The sequence below is a fragment of the Cajanus cajan genome, chromosome 9 (genome assembly GCF_000230855.2).
Source record: "Cajanus cajan strain Asha chromosome 9, NIPB_CcT2T_4, whole genome shotgun sequence".
Lineage (NCBI taxonomy): Eukaryota > Viridiplantae > Streptophyta > Magnoliopsida > Fabales > Fabaceae > Cajanus > Cajanus cajan.
In genome coordinates this window covers 17990748-18005940 of record NC_138525.1, presented here as the reverse complement: position 1 = coordinate 18005940, position 15193 = coordinate 17990748, and the positions used below count along the sequence as shown (strand labels likewise).

Genomic DNA, 15193 nt, shown 5'->3' with positions numbered 1-15193 from the left:
GTTCTCACTATTTGTAACCAGGTGGCCCATTTCTTCCTCATTGTTCCCAACATGTTTCTAGAAAAATTTATCGAAACATCCTCATAGTTAAAGATAAATTCTAATTATAAATCTATCTTTATTTTCTTGATAACCAAAAGTACGTAGCTCATTGATTATTTCATCATTTATCTATAAATAATCCTTTACGATCTAGCTTATAAATAACTCTAAGTTTAAGAGAGACCTACTTCTAATCAATAAACGCATATGCTCTATTTATTTAAGTCAGATTGTGTTTCTATACCACAAAATGATTATTTATTATTGATTATTATAAAGATAAAATTTAGGTATAATTTCTTATATGTAATTGGTGTTATTTTTTAATTAGAGTCACTAGTACACAAAGGGTGTTTTACGTCGTGTATTTTGACCATTTTACGTCGGAAAAGGGTCCGACGTTAAGACGGGAGTCGTAAATTTACGTCGCCACTGGAAGACGACGTAAATTTACGTCGGGCAACTTTTCAGACCGACGTAAAAAGGGTCAAAATCGTGCCACAAATTTACGTCGGACGTGGCCTTGTCCGACGTAAATTTACGTCGGTCTTTGCCAGGCCCGACGTAAATTTACGTCGGACAACGCCATGTCCGACGTAAATTGTGGCAGTTTTTTTTTTAAAAACGTTTGTAAATTGATATACCCAACACCTGCATATAAATATAATCCAGAATACCAAATCTAAACCAAGCAGTCCAGAATAGAAATTCAAATTGTATTTCAAAATTGAATGACAAAAAGAAAATAATATATAAATCTTAAAAAACATAAATTATGACAATGTAAATCCTATTATCCTAAAAAAGCTATAAAACATGTTTGTCAATGCTATCTAAATAACTAACTATCAAACTATAAACATAATATCTAACTAACTAAACTTAGAAAAAAAGTTGCCCATTGTTCTCTTATCTTGAGCATCTCATCTTCGGGCAATGGAGATGGATCTTGAAAGACCTGAAAGGGTAATTTAAGTGTCATTAATATGCAATGTTAATTATTCTAAAGGTAAATATAGTTAAATAAATTTTGATATGAATTACCTGCGCCCAAGAATCAATAATACCCGCAGAAACTATGGCTTTCATCCAATACATGATGTAATAGCCACATTCAAACGAGTCTTGTTGCTTATTACACTAAAATGAGAAACAAATAACTATTAATTCCAAAGTCAATAAATTTAAATATTATTGACTGTATGAATTAATTTGCTAACCTTAGGGTATATGAAATGCAATGACTTTGATGATCTGGCTCTTCCACTTAATATATTAGCTCCAGACACGATTCTAATTAATTGAAATAAAAATAAATGTTAGCCAATATATATAATTACAGTGTTAAAACATAATGAAAAAATTTAGTTACCCATGTAATTGGCTTTTAATTTCCTGGCTTGGTTTTCGATGAAGTGAACAAAACCACACCACGGTATATTCCTTAGGAATGATTACCATTAACTGCCAATGAGACCTACATTGTATGACAAACAAATCAGTTAAAAAATTACCATGATTAAAAAATCAATTAAAAAACTAACCCGTCAATGTATGGAGCCATGTATATATGTCTTCTTGAGTCACTCATCCATGTTTGCATATATTGTTGGATCTGGACCTGAGTGTTTCCTGATTTTTGGATGGATTGAGGCTCAATAAATCCATATACTTCTGCTTGTGCTTGCTCCACACTCAATTTGTCCATGTACCTAACACAAATAATTATTATAAGTTAAATGTAATTATTGTAAATTTAGACTCATAAAAGAAAATATGACTTACATGGCCCACAACTGTATGATAGATATATTTAACATGGAGGTTCCCCCAACAATCTCTAATGCATCAGGCAGAGATATGTATAGTGGAACATCAGAGCTATCAACTCCAAAAACTCTAATGTCCCACTGCAATTGAATTGGTTGCTTCTTTAATCGTGGTAATTTGATTAGAAGCTTAGATATGGGATCATCCTCAGCTTCTGCGATATTAGCATCATGAACATGAGGTTCTCTCATGACCTCCTTACCACGATCGATAAAATCCTAAAGAAATAATGAAAATTAGTTAAACAATAATAGAATTATAAGAATCTAAAGGAGCAATAATATAATTACCTTTTCCCGTGCTGAAAGCGGCATGACCAAACATTTTGGCCAAGCTAAGAATGTGCCGGTTGCCTGCCCCACTAGTTGAACCTCTGTATTGGGCAAAGGCACTGGAGCAGCAGCATCTTGAACTTGGTCAACCACAACCCGTGTCCAGTCTGGCTGTAGAGGGACACCATGGATGGTTGAGCCACCCTCAAATACTCGGCCAATAGCCACTAACCGTGGGGGGTCATCCTCAACATATAACTCGCACTGGTTTGGTACATCAGTGTGAGCATGTTCCCCTGAGAAATTTGGAGCAGCACAACTCCCTTTAGTGCTGACTCGAACACCATCATGAGCAACTGCAGTCTGTTGCTGAGAACGAGCCAAAAGTTCAAACTTCTCTTCAAACTGTTTTTCAATATTCTTCAGTTTCTCTTCAAACTGCATCTCCAATCTCTGCTCCAATTTCTGTATAACCTCTTGACTGCAAGAGTCGACAGTGCTCCTCGATGATCGGCCACCAAAGAAATCTCGGTGGCTCCAAGAACCACCAACACCACGCACACGACCTCCGTGCTCTGGCTTTCCTATGGCCGTTGTGAGGATATCATTCCGACCATCGGAAACAAATGAGCCTTGGGTGCTCTGCTCAACTAAATCCTCCTGCAACAATAAGGAAGATTAAAAAATCTTATGAATTAAATGAGTTGAAATGAAGAGTCTTAATTTGTATATTTTTACTTACTATTTTATTAGCAACGACCCTTGCAGACTCAGAAGTCATTTGCCCATCTGGTTTTGTCCGGGCTGCTATCCACATCTCATGGCGGGGAGGTGACTCCACACGGTCAGCATCCTCAACCCTTGCTGCCTGTGCCCTAGCCTTCTTCATTTGCTTTTTTTTTCTTTCATATCCCCCTCTTGACAATAGATGGGGTGCATCATTCTTGGCTTGTCGTTCTTGGGCAGCTATTCTTTTAGCCTGCAATAATACAAAAAAAAATGAGATAAATTAAAATATACCTTAAGTATTTGTGTCAATGTAAAAGTTATCGATAACTAACCTGCCACGAAGGGTCCAATCGAGTGGCACAAAATTGCATCCACTCCTCATCAGTGATCTGGTACTTTAGACAGGGAGTCTCATTTTGGCGCTCTCCAAATACATACTCCCGTGTCAAGAAAGTCTTGAAGTCTCTCCACCTGCTGGCAAGGGCAGATAACATCTTCCTCCTCATGCCCTCAGTGTTGGGAATGTCAAAATTTTGCTATGAAAATAACAACAAATAATAAATAATGTATTTAAGTTATATAATATTGAAAGGATGTGAAAGTATATACCTGAATATCCTGCCACATGAGGTTCTTGTCAACCTCCTGAACGTCATCCCATGATGGAATGATAATAGAAACATGTCGTCGAGCTAGGACTCCCAAATAGCTCTTAAACTTGGCAGCATTTGGGCCTGATGCCTTGCCAGAACGAGGATCCACCTCAACCGATGTCCTCTCCTTGGCAATGCGCCCAGCTGTCAACCCAGACAATCGAGTGACAGATCTACCTTCCCTCCTTCCACTGCCAGACCCAGAATCCTCCATAATCCTGAAAAAATTAAACTGTCATTATTAAAACAATGAATTAATTGAATAGACAAATAAAGTAAAAAAGATAATAACAATATAGCAACAAAATAACTAATAAAAAAACAAATAATACATAAACAGAAACCTATTAGGTTGGAATGTTTTCCCATATTCCTTCAGCATGATCACTTCGAATAGCATGTATTTCGTCCACTTCATTGTCCGCAATAGGACCAAATGATCTGCTTGAAAAAGACGGTGTCTCATGCATATCTAGAGACTCATCTTCGTGAGTTCCATGCATGGTTCTTCCTTCGAGGACCACTGACCATTTCTCATTACATGGATCATTTACATAAAAAATTTGTCTTGCTTGATATGCCATAATAAAAGGTTCATCCTTATAGCCGACCTTATTCAAATCAACCAAAGTAAACCCTAAATCATCTGTCCGCACACCTGTATTGCCATCAACCCATTTACACTTGAACACAGGCACTCTAAACGTAACATAATCAATTTCCCATATGTCTTCTATGACTCCGAAATAACTCATGGATGCTGTAATGGGATTTTTATCTTTTGAACTAGCAAAGTGCACAGCCTCAGCCTGAATTGTAACCCCACTATTTTGTACTCTACTTTTGTCATCTTCTGTTTTTGTATAGAAACAATATTTGTTAATGTCATACCCACCAAATGTAATGACATCATTGTTAGGCCCACGCGCGAGTCTCAAAAGTGTATCAGAAGCATTAACCTCACCATAAACCTTTTTCTTAAACCAAGCTAAAAAACTCTTGTTATGTTCATTCAATACCCATTTCTCAGTCATCCGAGGGTGTGCTATCTTGATTTCATCTATGTGTTCTGATATGTAAGGAATTACTTCATCAGTGTTGTTCAATATGTACAAATGTGCTTGGTCAACTTCTGTTCGACTCACAGTTCTAATCTTTAAACTTCGACTACCCTTACCAAATTGTTTCCCATCATGTCGAGTCTTGGGAATTCCTATTGGTTCTGATTTCGACATGTACCCAGAACAAAACTCAATGGCTTCTTCTGCAATGTACCTCTCCACAATAGAGGCTTCTGGGCGGTATTGATTCTTGACATATCCTTTTAAGATCTTCATATATCTCTCAACAGGGTACATCCATCTAAGATAAACCGGGCCACACAATCGAATCTCCCTAACCAAATGAACTATCAAATGCACCATGATATCAAAAAATGAAGGTGGAAAATACATTTCCAATTGACACAAGATTGTGATTGCTTCATTTTCTAACTCATCTAACTTTATAGGGTCAATTACTTTGTTGCAAATGGCATTGAAGAATAAACACAATCGAGTAATAGCAACTCTAACAGAAGATGGTAAAATGTTACGAATAGCCACAGGCAAAAGTTGTTGCATTAACACATGACAATCGTGAGACTTTAAACCAATTAACTTCAAATCTTGCATAGACACCAGACTCTTAACATTTGAGGAGTACCCTTGTGGAACTTTCACACTGCTTAAGCACTCACAAAAGCTTTTTTTTTCTTTCTTTGATAGAGTATGACAAGCTGGAGGCAAGTAAGTGCGTCTTCCAATAGACTGAGGATGCAACTCATAACGTATACCCATGTCCACCAAATCTTGTCGTGCTTTCACTCCATCTTTAGTCTTTCCTTTGATGTTTAGCAATGTCCCAATTACACTATCACAAACATTTTTCTCCACATGCATCACATCTATGCAGTGTCTAACATCTAACTTGCACCAGTAAGGAAGATTAAAGAATATTGATCGTTTCTTCCAGATATTTCTCTCAGTTGACTTCTTTTGCGTCTTTCCGAACACAATGTTAATGTTCTTCACCCGTTGATATACTTCTTCACCATTGCGCGGTGTCGAGGCAATTTCATCCTCTTGACTTCCATTGAATGCTTTCTTCAATCTACGGTATGGATGACTACGAACAAGAAACTTACGATGCCTAGTGTACGCAGTCTTTTGCCCATGTTTCAATTGGGTATAACTTGTGTTTTCTTCACATATAGGACATGCATAATGACCCTTCACACTATACCCACTCAGGTTACCATATGCTGGAAAATCATTTATTGTGCAAAATAACATTGCACGCATGGTAAATTTTTCTTCACGATATGCATCAAACACCTCCACTCCTGTGTCCCATAACATTTTCAAGTCATCAATCAATGGACTAAGATACACATCTATGTCATTTCCTGGTTGTCGGGGACCTGATATCATCATAGACAACATAATATATTTTCTCTTCATGCATAGCCAAGGAGGCAAATTATAAATGACCAACAAAACTGGCCATGAACTGTGTTTACTACTTAAGTTCCCATAAGGATTCATGCCATCTGTAGCTAAACCAATTCTCAAGTTTCTTGACTCTGCACCAAATTCTGGAAATGTTTCATCAATCCTCTTCCATTGCGGAGAATCAGCTGGATGTCGAAGAAAGTTGTCACATTTTCTACCATTTTCATGCCATGTGAGGTTTTTTGCATCTTCTTTAATGGCAAACAATCTTTTAAACCTAGGTATTATTGGCAAATACCATAAGACCTTAGCAGGGGGACCCTCTATTTCTTCCTCACCATTACTTCCATCAGTTTTCTTTTTGAACCGCGACAATCCACATGTGGGACACACTTTCAGTGTAGCAAAATCATTTGTATATAATATGCAATCATTAGGGCACGCGTGTATCTTCTTATACTCCAAACCCATTGGACATAGTATCTTTTTTGCCTCATAGTTGCGATTAGGTAACGTGTTATCTTCTGGAAGCATCTCCTTCAATAACTCCAACAATTCTGTGAAACTTTTATCAGTCCAACCATTTCTTGCTTTTAAACTAAACAATTTTAAAGTTGCTGATAATCTTGTAAACATACTGCATCCTGGGTATAATGGTTGCTCAAAATCAGACTTTAAGGTATCATACACATGTGCTCTTTCAAAATTTTCTTCACCAACATCACGTATCATCTCTTCTAAGTTATCGTTCATCCCTTCAAAATTTTCAGTTGTTGACATTGTTGGAATGTCTAATATTTCTCCGTGCCATGTCCATACTGTATAACTCTTCACAATACCATATATAAACAGGTGATCACGTATTTCTCCAACTTCTTGACGTATCTGATTCAAACATCGAACACATGGACAATAATATGCCCCTTTGATGGGTTTCCCATTTTCTCTTGCAAATTGTAAGAACTCTTCAACTCCATTTCTGTACTCTTGACTAATGCGACTTGCATTCATCCAACTTCGATTCATTATCTATATATTAACACAAATTAACTATTGACTCAGTTATTCATAATTTTTTTAACCTAAACTACAACCCTAAAAAATCGATGGTAAACTAAAGGTCAATGCCTAAAAAAGTCTCTTCTTTAATGCATCTGGAACGGCCGTACTGAAACTAGAACGGGACGTTCCAGATCATCAAATTACAACAAAAAAAATTCCAGCAGAACGGGCCGTTCTCCATGCGGTACGACCCGTACTGCTTGCAGAACGGCCCGTTCTGCAAGGAGAACGGCCCGTTCTGCAAGGAGAACGGCCCGTTCTGCAAGGAGAACGGCCCGTTCCAGAGGAACAAATAGCAAAAAAAAAAACAAATAAATTACGGGGACAACAAACTAACCTCAAACGACCAACGTGCTGACACTTACAAACTTGGATACGTTGAATGTAGCCGTAAACGCAGAGGGAGACTCAAGTAATTCAGAGGATTTCGTATAAACTGTGAGCGCGGGAATGAAAATGGGACTTTGGGGGCAATATAGGAGAACTATTACGTCGGATAAGGCGTCGCCGACGTAAATTTACGTCGCCCTTGTTGAACTCCGACGTAAATTTACGTCGGATTTGGGTGGGACCGACGTAAATTTACGTCGGACTACAGGGAACCGACGTAAATTTACGTCGGTCTAAGAGAGGTCCGACGTAAATTAGTCTCCACTTATTTACGAAACTGCCACCGCGTTTTTACAACGTCGGTGTTTGTGGTTTGCGACGTAAATTGGGTGACGTAAATACCCTTTTTTGCACTAGTGAGTTAGAGTTTTATCTTTATAATATATGTAAATGTACATTAATGAGTCTTATATTAAATACAAGTATATAATATTGGGATAATGTAACACCCCAGTTTTCAATAAAGTTATTATTATTATTCTAATAATTATTATTATTATTATATGGTATTTGGTCATAATTATTTTAATAATTATAGAAGAATATTATTTTGTACGTTTTAAATAATTATTGTTTTGGACAATTATTTTGTACGTATTAAATAAGTATTTTTTATTAGCATATTTAAATAAATATTTATATTTTTTAAGAGAAGGTTGATTTTATATGATATTTTGTTATTGAAATTATATTATTATATTTTGAGTCAGAAATATATTATTATTATAGAGGAAAAATATTTTATAATATACATGTATTTATTTTATTTAATTATTTTGAGGAAAAAGAGAAGTGAGTTAGAAGAGAAGGAAAATGGGTTGGGTTGACCCAGCCCAATGAATTAATTTTAAGGAGTCAGGTAGCGTTAACCCTATCTACCTCATTTGCATTCTAAAGGGTTAGGAAAAAAAAGGAGAAACAAAGAGCTCTAAGGAAGAGTACTCAGGAATGACCTTAGATCACACCTTTGTCTTCTGCTTATCCAGGTAAGGGAGGAGTGAGAAACCTCGCTCTGGGTGTGGGATTGTATGCTGGGTAGTGGGATTGGCCCCCAATCCTGTGTTGTATTTTTGTATGCTCATGTATGAGGGATTTCTTCCAATTGTATCTGTTTTGCTTATTATTTTTCTTATATGCAATTAATTGTATGATTTAAGATTTCTATGGGTTCTTATGGGAAACCCTATGAGAAACAGGCAAAATATGAATATTTTCTGTTTTGCTATCTGATTGCTCTATTGTATTCCTTGTTGAATGTAATGTGTAAGTATGTGATTAATTTTGAGAATAAATATGTTTTGATATGATTTAGAGTGCTCTGTGGGTTTCTACGGGAAATCCTATGAGAAAACAGGCAAAATATAAATGTTTTCTGTTTTGCTTTTTGAGTTTTCTGTTGTGTTTCTTGATATTTGCTAAGCATAAATATGTGTCTAATTTATTAAATAAACAAGTTTTGATATGATTTAGAGTGCTATGTGGGTTTCTACGGGAAACCCTATGAGAAAATAGGCAAAATATAAATATTTTCTGTTTTGCTTTTTAAATGTTCTATTACGTTCCTTGTGTGATGTATAATGTAAATATGTATTTAATTTTATAAATAAACGAGTTTTGATATAAATTAAAGTGCTCTGTGGAGGCTTTCTGAATATGATGAGATAATATGAAATGTGATAATGAAATGTTATGACAAAATGTGATGATGTGAAATGACCATGAGAAATGATAATGTGATATGAGAATGCATAGAGTCGTGATTGACATGCATCATTTGCATAAGTGTTTTAAGGGTACGATATGGAATACACCGCCAGAGAAGGCCCCCTAGTGTAAAAGCTTTGGGGATTAGTCCTTGGGGATAGCTCGGTTTGGAAGTCCCAGTCTCGCCCATTGTGTGCATGGGATGTATCTTGCGCGGCTTAGCTATCCCGACGAGACTCTGGTAGTATATCCTTCTAGTGAGAGTGCGCAGAGGGTGTGACCCGGCATATACTCCTAGACTACTCTTCGTGTATTGCTATTGGCAATATGCCATGTGATGTTTTACTGGCGCCACATGCATGATAATGTGAAGTTCGTGTCCATGCATGTGCATCCTTATTATTAAATGATGATAAATTACTATTTGTATGACTTGGATGATTGAATAAACTATTGTTGTTGATTGATCTATGAGGTAACTGTATTGTTCGTGTTTGGCTATCCGGTGTGCGTTCCTACACCGTGAGCCAGAGTGAGATGTTTCTCACTCCCTTCTTTTGTGTTGTTTCTCTTGTTTGATATACAAGTGATCATCAGCGTGAGGCTGAGGATGTTGGTGATGAAGCTTAGGCTTCTATGTTGGATTTTTCTCTGATAGGACACGTGACATCGAGACATAGATATGATTAGTTTAAAATGTTCTTATTAAATTATTTTGGAAAATTCAGTTTTATTTCTTTGTAATTTTACTGGCATGTTATTTGGATTAAGTTTATGAATGTGAACTCTTTACCCTTACGTGGTTGGAAATTTGATTTTATTGATGAAAAATTCTATTTTTTTATAATTACTGTATATGTATGTTGGGGTAGAGGGTGTCACATTAAGTGGTATCAGAGCCTGGTTGATCCAATCGGCCGTGAGTTATGTACTTATCGTGATTCTGCTGTGTACTCTGATTGTGTCTTATTTGTTGTGTACTTTGATGATGTTTTGCTTTGATGATGATGATGTTCTTCTTGTTAAGTTATTTTGTAATTAGAGGAATGATAGTCATGATAGTGTTAGCTAATACCATTATGACCGCTCTTCTTCATTCTTATGATTGCTTATTTGTTTGATACTTCTTGCTTATGGAAGAAGTAGTGGTTGAGTGATATCGCTTGTGTTGCAAGCATATGTGCGAGTAGTGGTAGACGAGATATTGTGCTAATATTATAGGAACTATTGAGGCCTTAGACTTGGGTAAGACATTGATTGTTTTTAGTGTATTAAGAGTTTACGATTGGTGGAATTTTTTAAAGCTATAGTTGTAGCGATTGAATCTAAGGATGATGTATGTTGAGAATTGAAGTTTTGATATTCTTAAGGAGTGATTGAAGTGTTGATGATTTCTAGAGTGTGATGGTTGCATGTTGACCTTTTATGATTTAGGTAGCATGTGAATTTTATTTTCTAAGCCTTTTATACTGAATATGTGAGTTGTTTTGGTTTATGATTGTAGTGGAAAGCTTGAATATGAAGTTGAGGTTTGAGTTTGGAAGGGTTGAGGTATTTTTGTGGGCTTAGATATATTGATATACTATTGCTGTTTGGTGTAGAGGATATTTTCGCTGCAGTCTTGTTGTTCCAGTATGAGTACCATATTGACAGATTTAGATTTTATGGTCTTCACAAAAGTTGTAGCCTTGGACGTTATCTTTCCAATGGAACTGGAATCATGTAAAACGGAGGTCTAGAACTCTAGTTATAGCTACTTTGGTGATCAAAGGTCTAGCTGTAAGCGTTGAGTATATCTGCTGCGGTTTTTGAGATTTTTAGCTAAGAAGATGATCTTTTTAGAATCTTATGTCTTCATAGGAGTTGTAGCTTATTCTCTTAGCTTTCGTTTGAGATAGGTTTGAGATCATTTGGATGAGTATAAATCTCTGTGTGTTATTTTCTTTGATAGTTGTTGAAAGGAGAAGTAGGCTGCAATAATGTTTTTGGGTTAGTAGGCAATGCAAGGATAAGAATTGATTTTGTTAAGATGTTTTGAGGTGTTTTCATGTGGATTGAGAGGTTGTTTAAGATTGTATGATGCTATGTGGTAAGGGTTGTTCATGTACATGCTTATGGGTGGTATATTTGAAGGTTTAAAGTAGGTATTCTAATATGATTTAATATGCATGTATGTTGATATGTGGATAGATGATCTTAGGGATCAATTGGTGAATGTCGTGTGGTTAGTGAGATTGATCTTAGGGTGTGATCAGTGTTATCAAATAACGGTTATGGCGGCGCCATAACGGGGCCATAACGGCGTGGCGGCGGCGGCCGCAATCCTTTATGGCGGTTTAGGGTGAAAATGGCGGGGTTCCGCCATTTTGGAGATGGCAGCCTTTACGGCGGGTCTGGCGTGGCGGTCCGTTGCGGACATGGCGGACATGGCGCCGTTATTGGGCCATTTTTTTTTGTTTTTCGTTTTGGCCCTTCTTTTTTTTTATTCGTTTTGGACCTGGGTTTGTTTGCACCCAACAGATGATTTAGGGCATTAGAAACCCTAAATCACTTACGGTCCCTTTCGTGCAAACCTCCCCCCCGCAACTGCTCCGACTCCCACGCCGCATCTGCCATCGTCGCCGACGACGCAACCGCCACTAACACCGACGACTCAACCGCCGCTGTCGCCTCCGACGCAGCTGCCAACCGTCGCAGCCTCCGACGCAGCCGCCACCATCACGTAAGAACTAAGAAGTCTCTTCTCCTCCGCTGGCATTTGTCGCGCCACCATAACCTCCGCCACCATCGCAGCTACCTCCGCGCACACCACCCTAGCCTCCCCGCGAGCCACCACCACCTCCGCCGTCACCTCTGCACGCCACCGTGACCTCTGACAGCACCACCGTGACTTCCGACAAGATTTTCTTCCTCCTCCTTTGAGTTTTGCCATCACAACTGACACCGCATCCGACAATCCGACAATGTCAGGGGAGGCAGATTCAAACTCTCGGCCACCCACAATGTCATCTTCTAGTTCCATTAATTCTAAGAGGAGTGACGTTGCTTGGAATCATTGTACACCAGTCAGAGAGAATGATACAAATGAGATTCTTTGTAATTATTGTCGGAAGGTCATGAAAGGAGGTATCACAAGGGTGAAACAACATTTGGTTGGAAAGGCGGGCAATGTTACAGCTTGTTTGATGGCTCCTGAAGCTGTCAAAGTTGAGATAAGGGCAGCTATGGATGGTAAGAAGCATAGGCAAAATGAAGCATTCAAGAAGGCAATGCAAGAGATTGAGGTACAATGTGAAGAAGGATTTATGGAATTAGGAGGTTCTGATTCTCGATTACCTCCAATTGGTGATTTTAGATTGAAGGATACTAGGAAAGGACCTATGGACCTTTACACTCAACCTCAATCTACAGCTGCAAAAAATAAGAAAGACAAGGTGGTGCAAGTGGGCATAAGAGAGCTTTGTGATAAAAAAGCTGTAGAAAGGGTTTACCAATATATAGCACGCTTTTGGTACCAAGCTGACATATCTTTCAACTTGATAAAGTTGGAAAGTTTTCAAGATATGATTCGTGAAATTGGGCATTTTGGGAAGCATTTGAAAGCTCATTCCTATCATGACATTAGAGTACCACTCCTTCAAAAAGAAGTGGAGTTCACTAATGAATTAATGAAGCCACTAAAGGATCAATGGGCAAGTTTTGGGTGTTCCTTAATGTCAGATGCTTGGACTGATAGGAAACAAAGAAGCATAATAAACTTTTTGGTGAACTCCTCTTCTGGGACAATGTTCTTAAGGTCGGTTGATGCATCTGATTATGTAAAGACCGGTGAAAAGATATTTGAGTTGCTGGATTCTATTGTGGAGGAGATTGGAGAGGAAAAGGTTGTCCAAGTTATAACGAACAATGGAAGTAATTATGTTCTTGCTGGTAGGTTGCTAGAGGAGAAAAGAAAAAAAATTTATTGGACTCCTTGTGCTGCACATTGTATAGATTTGATGTTAGAGGATATTGGCAAGCTGCCCCATATAAAGAAGACCATTCAGCGAGCTATCTCTCTTGTTGGCTTCATTTATAGCCATTCAAGCACTTTGAGCATGTTGAGGTTCTTTACTGGGGGGAGGGAATTAGTCAGGCATGCAATCACTCGATTTGCCACATCTTATCTTTCCTTGGAGAGGATTCATCAAGAGAAAACTAATCTTCGAAAGATGTTTGTGTCAGAAGAGTGGAATGAAAACAAGCTAGCAAAGGAGGCCAAGGGAAAAGAAGCCACAAAAACTGTTTTGATGCCTAGTTTCTGGAAGAATGTAGTTTTCATTCTGAAAGTGATGGCTCCTCTTGTGAAAGTGCTTAGGCTTGTGGATAGTGAGAAAAAACCAGCCATGGGCTACATATATGAGGCAATGGACAAGGCAAAGGAAACCATCATGAAATCTTTTAAAAATGAAAGCAAATACAAGGATGTGTTTGAAATCATTGATAAAAGATGGGATATTCAGCTTCATCGCCCTTTACATGCTGTTGGTCACTTTTTGAACCCAGAGTTCTTTTATACCAACCCACAGATGGAGTTTAATGGTGAGATTATTAGGGGTTTGTATGATTGTATCAATAAATTGCTGGGAGATTTGGAGATGGAAAGGATTGTTCATAAGGAGTTGGCTCACTATAAAGCTGCGAGTGGTATGTTTGGGTGCACAATTGCCATAGCAATGAGGGGTGAAGTTGCACCGGGTAAGAGACAAAACATTGCAACTTTTGAACTATTATTCTCTAAGTCATAAAGTCATTTGCTCAAGTGTTTGTGTTAACATATTTTGTTTGCATTTGTAGCTCAATGGTGGCGGATGTATGGTTCAGATACTCCATATTTGCAACAACTTGCAATAAGGATCCTTAGCTTGACATGTAGTGCTTCGGGTTGTGAACGTAATTGGAGCGTCTTTGAGCAAGTAATTAATTTCTTAATTCCACTTTAAAGTTAATAATCAATGTTTTGCTTATTATTCCTTAAGTAATAAGTATTTATTTAATTGTTTTAGGTTCATACCAAGAGAAGGAATAGACTCGAGCATAAAAGACTACATGACTTGGTATTTGTCAAGTATAATCAAGCACTCCATCAAAGGTATAACCTTAAGGATGAAATCGATCCCATTAGTCTCAATGGGATTGATGATTGCAATGAGTGGCTAATTGGAGAGATGGATGAGGAAGAAGGTGAAGATGAGAGGGTTCATGAAGGAGATGATGACCTTACTTGGAGACAAGTTTATCAAGCTTCGAGACTTGATGAGCCTAGACAATACACTAGGCGTCACAAAAGGAGAGGAGTAAGTGGGGAGGAGCAAGTAGGAACATCTACTAATCCTTCTAAAAGAGCCAAAGGATTAGCTTCAAAGAATAAGGGGAAAAGGGTTGAAGAAGTTGAGGCATCAGAAGATTCTAGCACTAGCAGTGAGGAGGAGGAACCAAATGCTAATTTCATACATTCAGATAGAGAAGAAGCTGAAGGATTTTTGAATGAGAAAAATCATCATGTGGAAATTAATTATGTAGACATTGATGAGGATGAAGAGTGAAGGGGATTAAACAAAATAGTTTTAGGAATGACAATTGTGTTTTGCTATTTTTTAACATTGTTGCTTTGTTTTGATGGCTGTTTTTGTTTATGTTTATGTTTCTTTATGATGACTATCAATAGATTGTAAATGTCATGAATTTTAGATTGTTATATTGTTGGTTTTAATGTGACTGTGTTTGTTATTTTTCTGCTTTTGCATCATATTATATATATATATATATATATATATATATATATATATATATATATATATATATATATATTCTGTCCGCCATAGACCGCCATGGCATCTGCCATGGCAATATGGCACTTAAAGGTCCTTGCCGCCATCCGCCGTATAACCTTATTGATAACCTTGGGTGTGATACGATCATATTGTAGTTGAGGGTGGAGATATATTCAAGACGGTTGTATATTAAGTTATCTAAGTAT

At 37.5% G+C, this 15193-nt stretch overlaps 5 protein-coding genes across 5 annotated transcripts; 2 read left to right on the top strand and 3 right to left on the bottom strand.

The window, feature by feature from the left end:
- Positions 1-365: 365 nt before the first annotated feature.
- On the bottom strand, positions 366-2150 carry LOC145951783 (uncharacterized). The gene is made up of 4 exons (XM_083063812.1): positions 1415-2150; positions 1263-1335; positions 1087-1182; positions 366-1000 (listed from the first exon to the last, which is right to left on the bottom strand). The coding sequence occupies exons 1-4, from the start codon at positions 1501-1503 to the stop codon at positions 911-913; spliced, it is 348 nt and encodes a 115-aa protein (XP_082919938.1). The 5' UTR covers positions 1504-2150; the 3' UTR covers positions 366-910.
- Positions 2139-3740, bottom strand: LOC145951986 (uncharacterized). Its single transcript, XM_083064198.1, has 4 exons — positions 3483-3740; positions 3206-3409; positions 2887-3123; positions 2139-2804 (listed from the first exon to the last, which is right to left on the bottom strand). The coding sequence occupies exons 1-4, from the start codon at positions 3738-3740 to the stop codon at positions 2139-2141; spliced, it is 1365 nt and encodes a 454-aa protein (XP_082920324.1).
- LOC109806195 (uncharacterized) lies at positions 3614-7792 on the bottom strand. Its single transcript, XM_029272778.2, has 2 exons — positions 3871-7792; positions 3614-3744 (listed from the first exon to the last, which is right to left on the bottom strand). The coding sequence occupies exon 1, from the start codon at positions 7042-7044 to the stop codon at positions 3874-3876; it is 3171 nt and encodes a 1056-aa protein (XP_029128611.2). The 5' UTR covers positions 7045-7792; the 3' UTR covers positions 3614-3744; positions 3871-3873.
- Positions 7793-12290: 4498 nt separating this feature from the next.
- LOC145951985 (uncharacterized) lies at positions 12291-13753 on the top strand. The gene is made up of 2 exons (XM_083064197.1): positions 12291-13701; positions 13743-13753. Exons 1-2 carry the CDS (start codon positions 12291-12293, stop codon positions 13751-13753), a joined length of 1422 nt encoding a protein of 473 aa, XP_082920323.1.
- A 43-nt stretch (positions 13754-13796) lies between these two features.
- Positions 13797-14903, top strand: LOC145951729 (uncharacterized). Its single transcript, XM_083063634.1, has 3 exons — positions 13797-13911; positions 14011-14129; positions 14220-14903. The coding sequence occupies exons 1-3, from the start codon at positions 13812-13814 to the stop codon at positions 14757-14759; spliced, it is 759 nt and encodes a 252-aa protein (XP_082919760.1). The 5' UTR covers positions 13797-13811; the 3' UTR covers positions 14760-14903.
- The last annotated feature ends 290 nt before the right edge of the window (positions 14904-15193 follow it).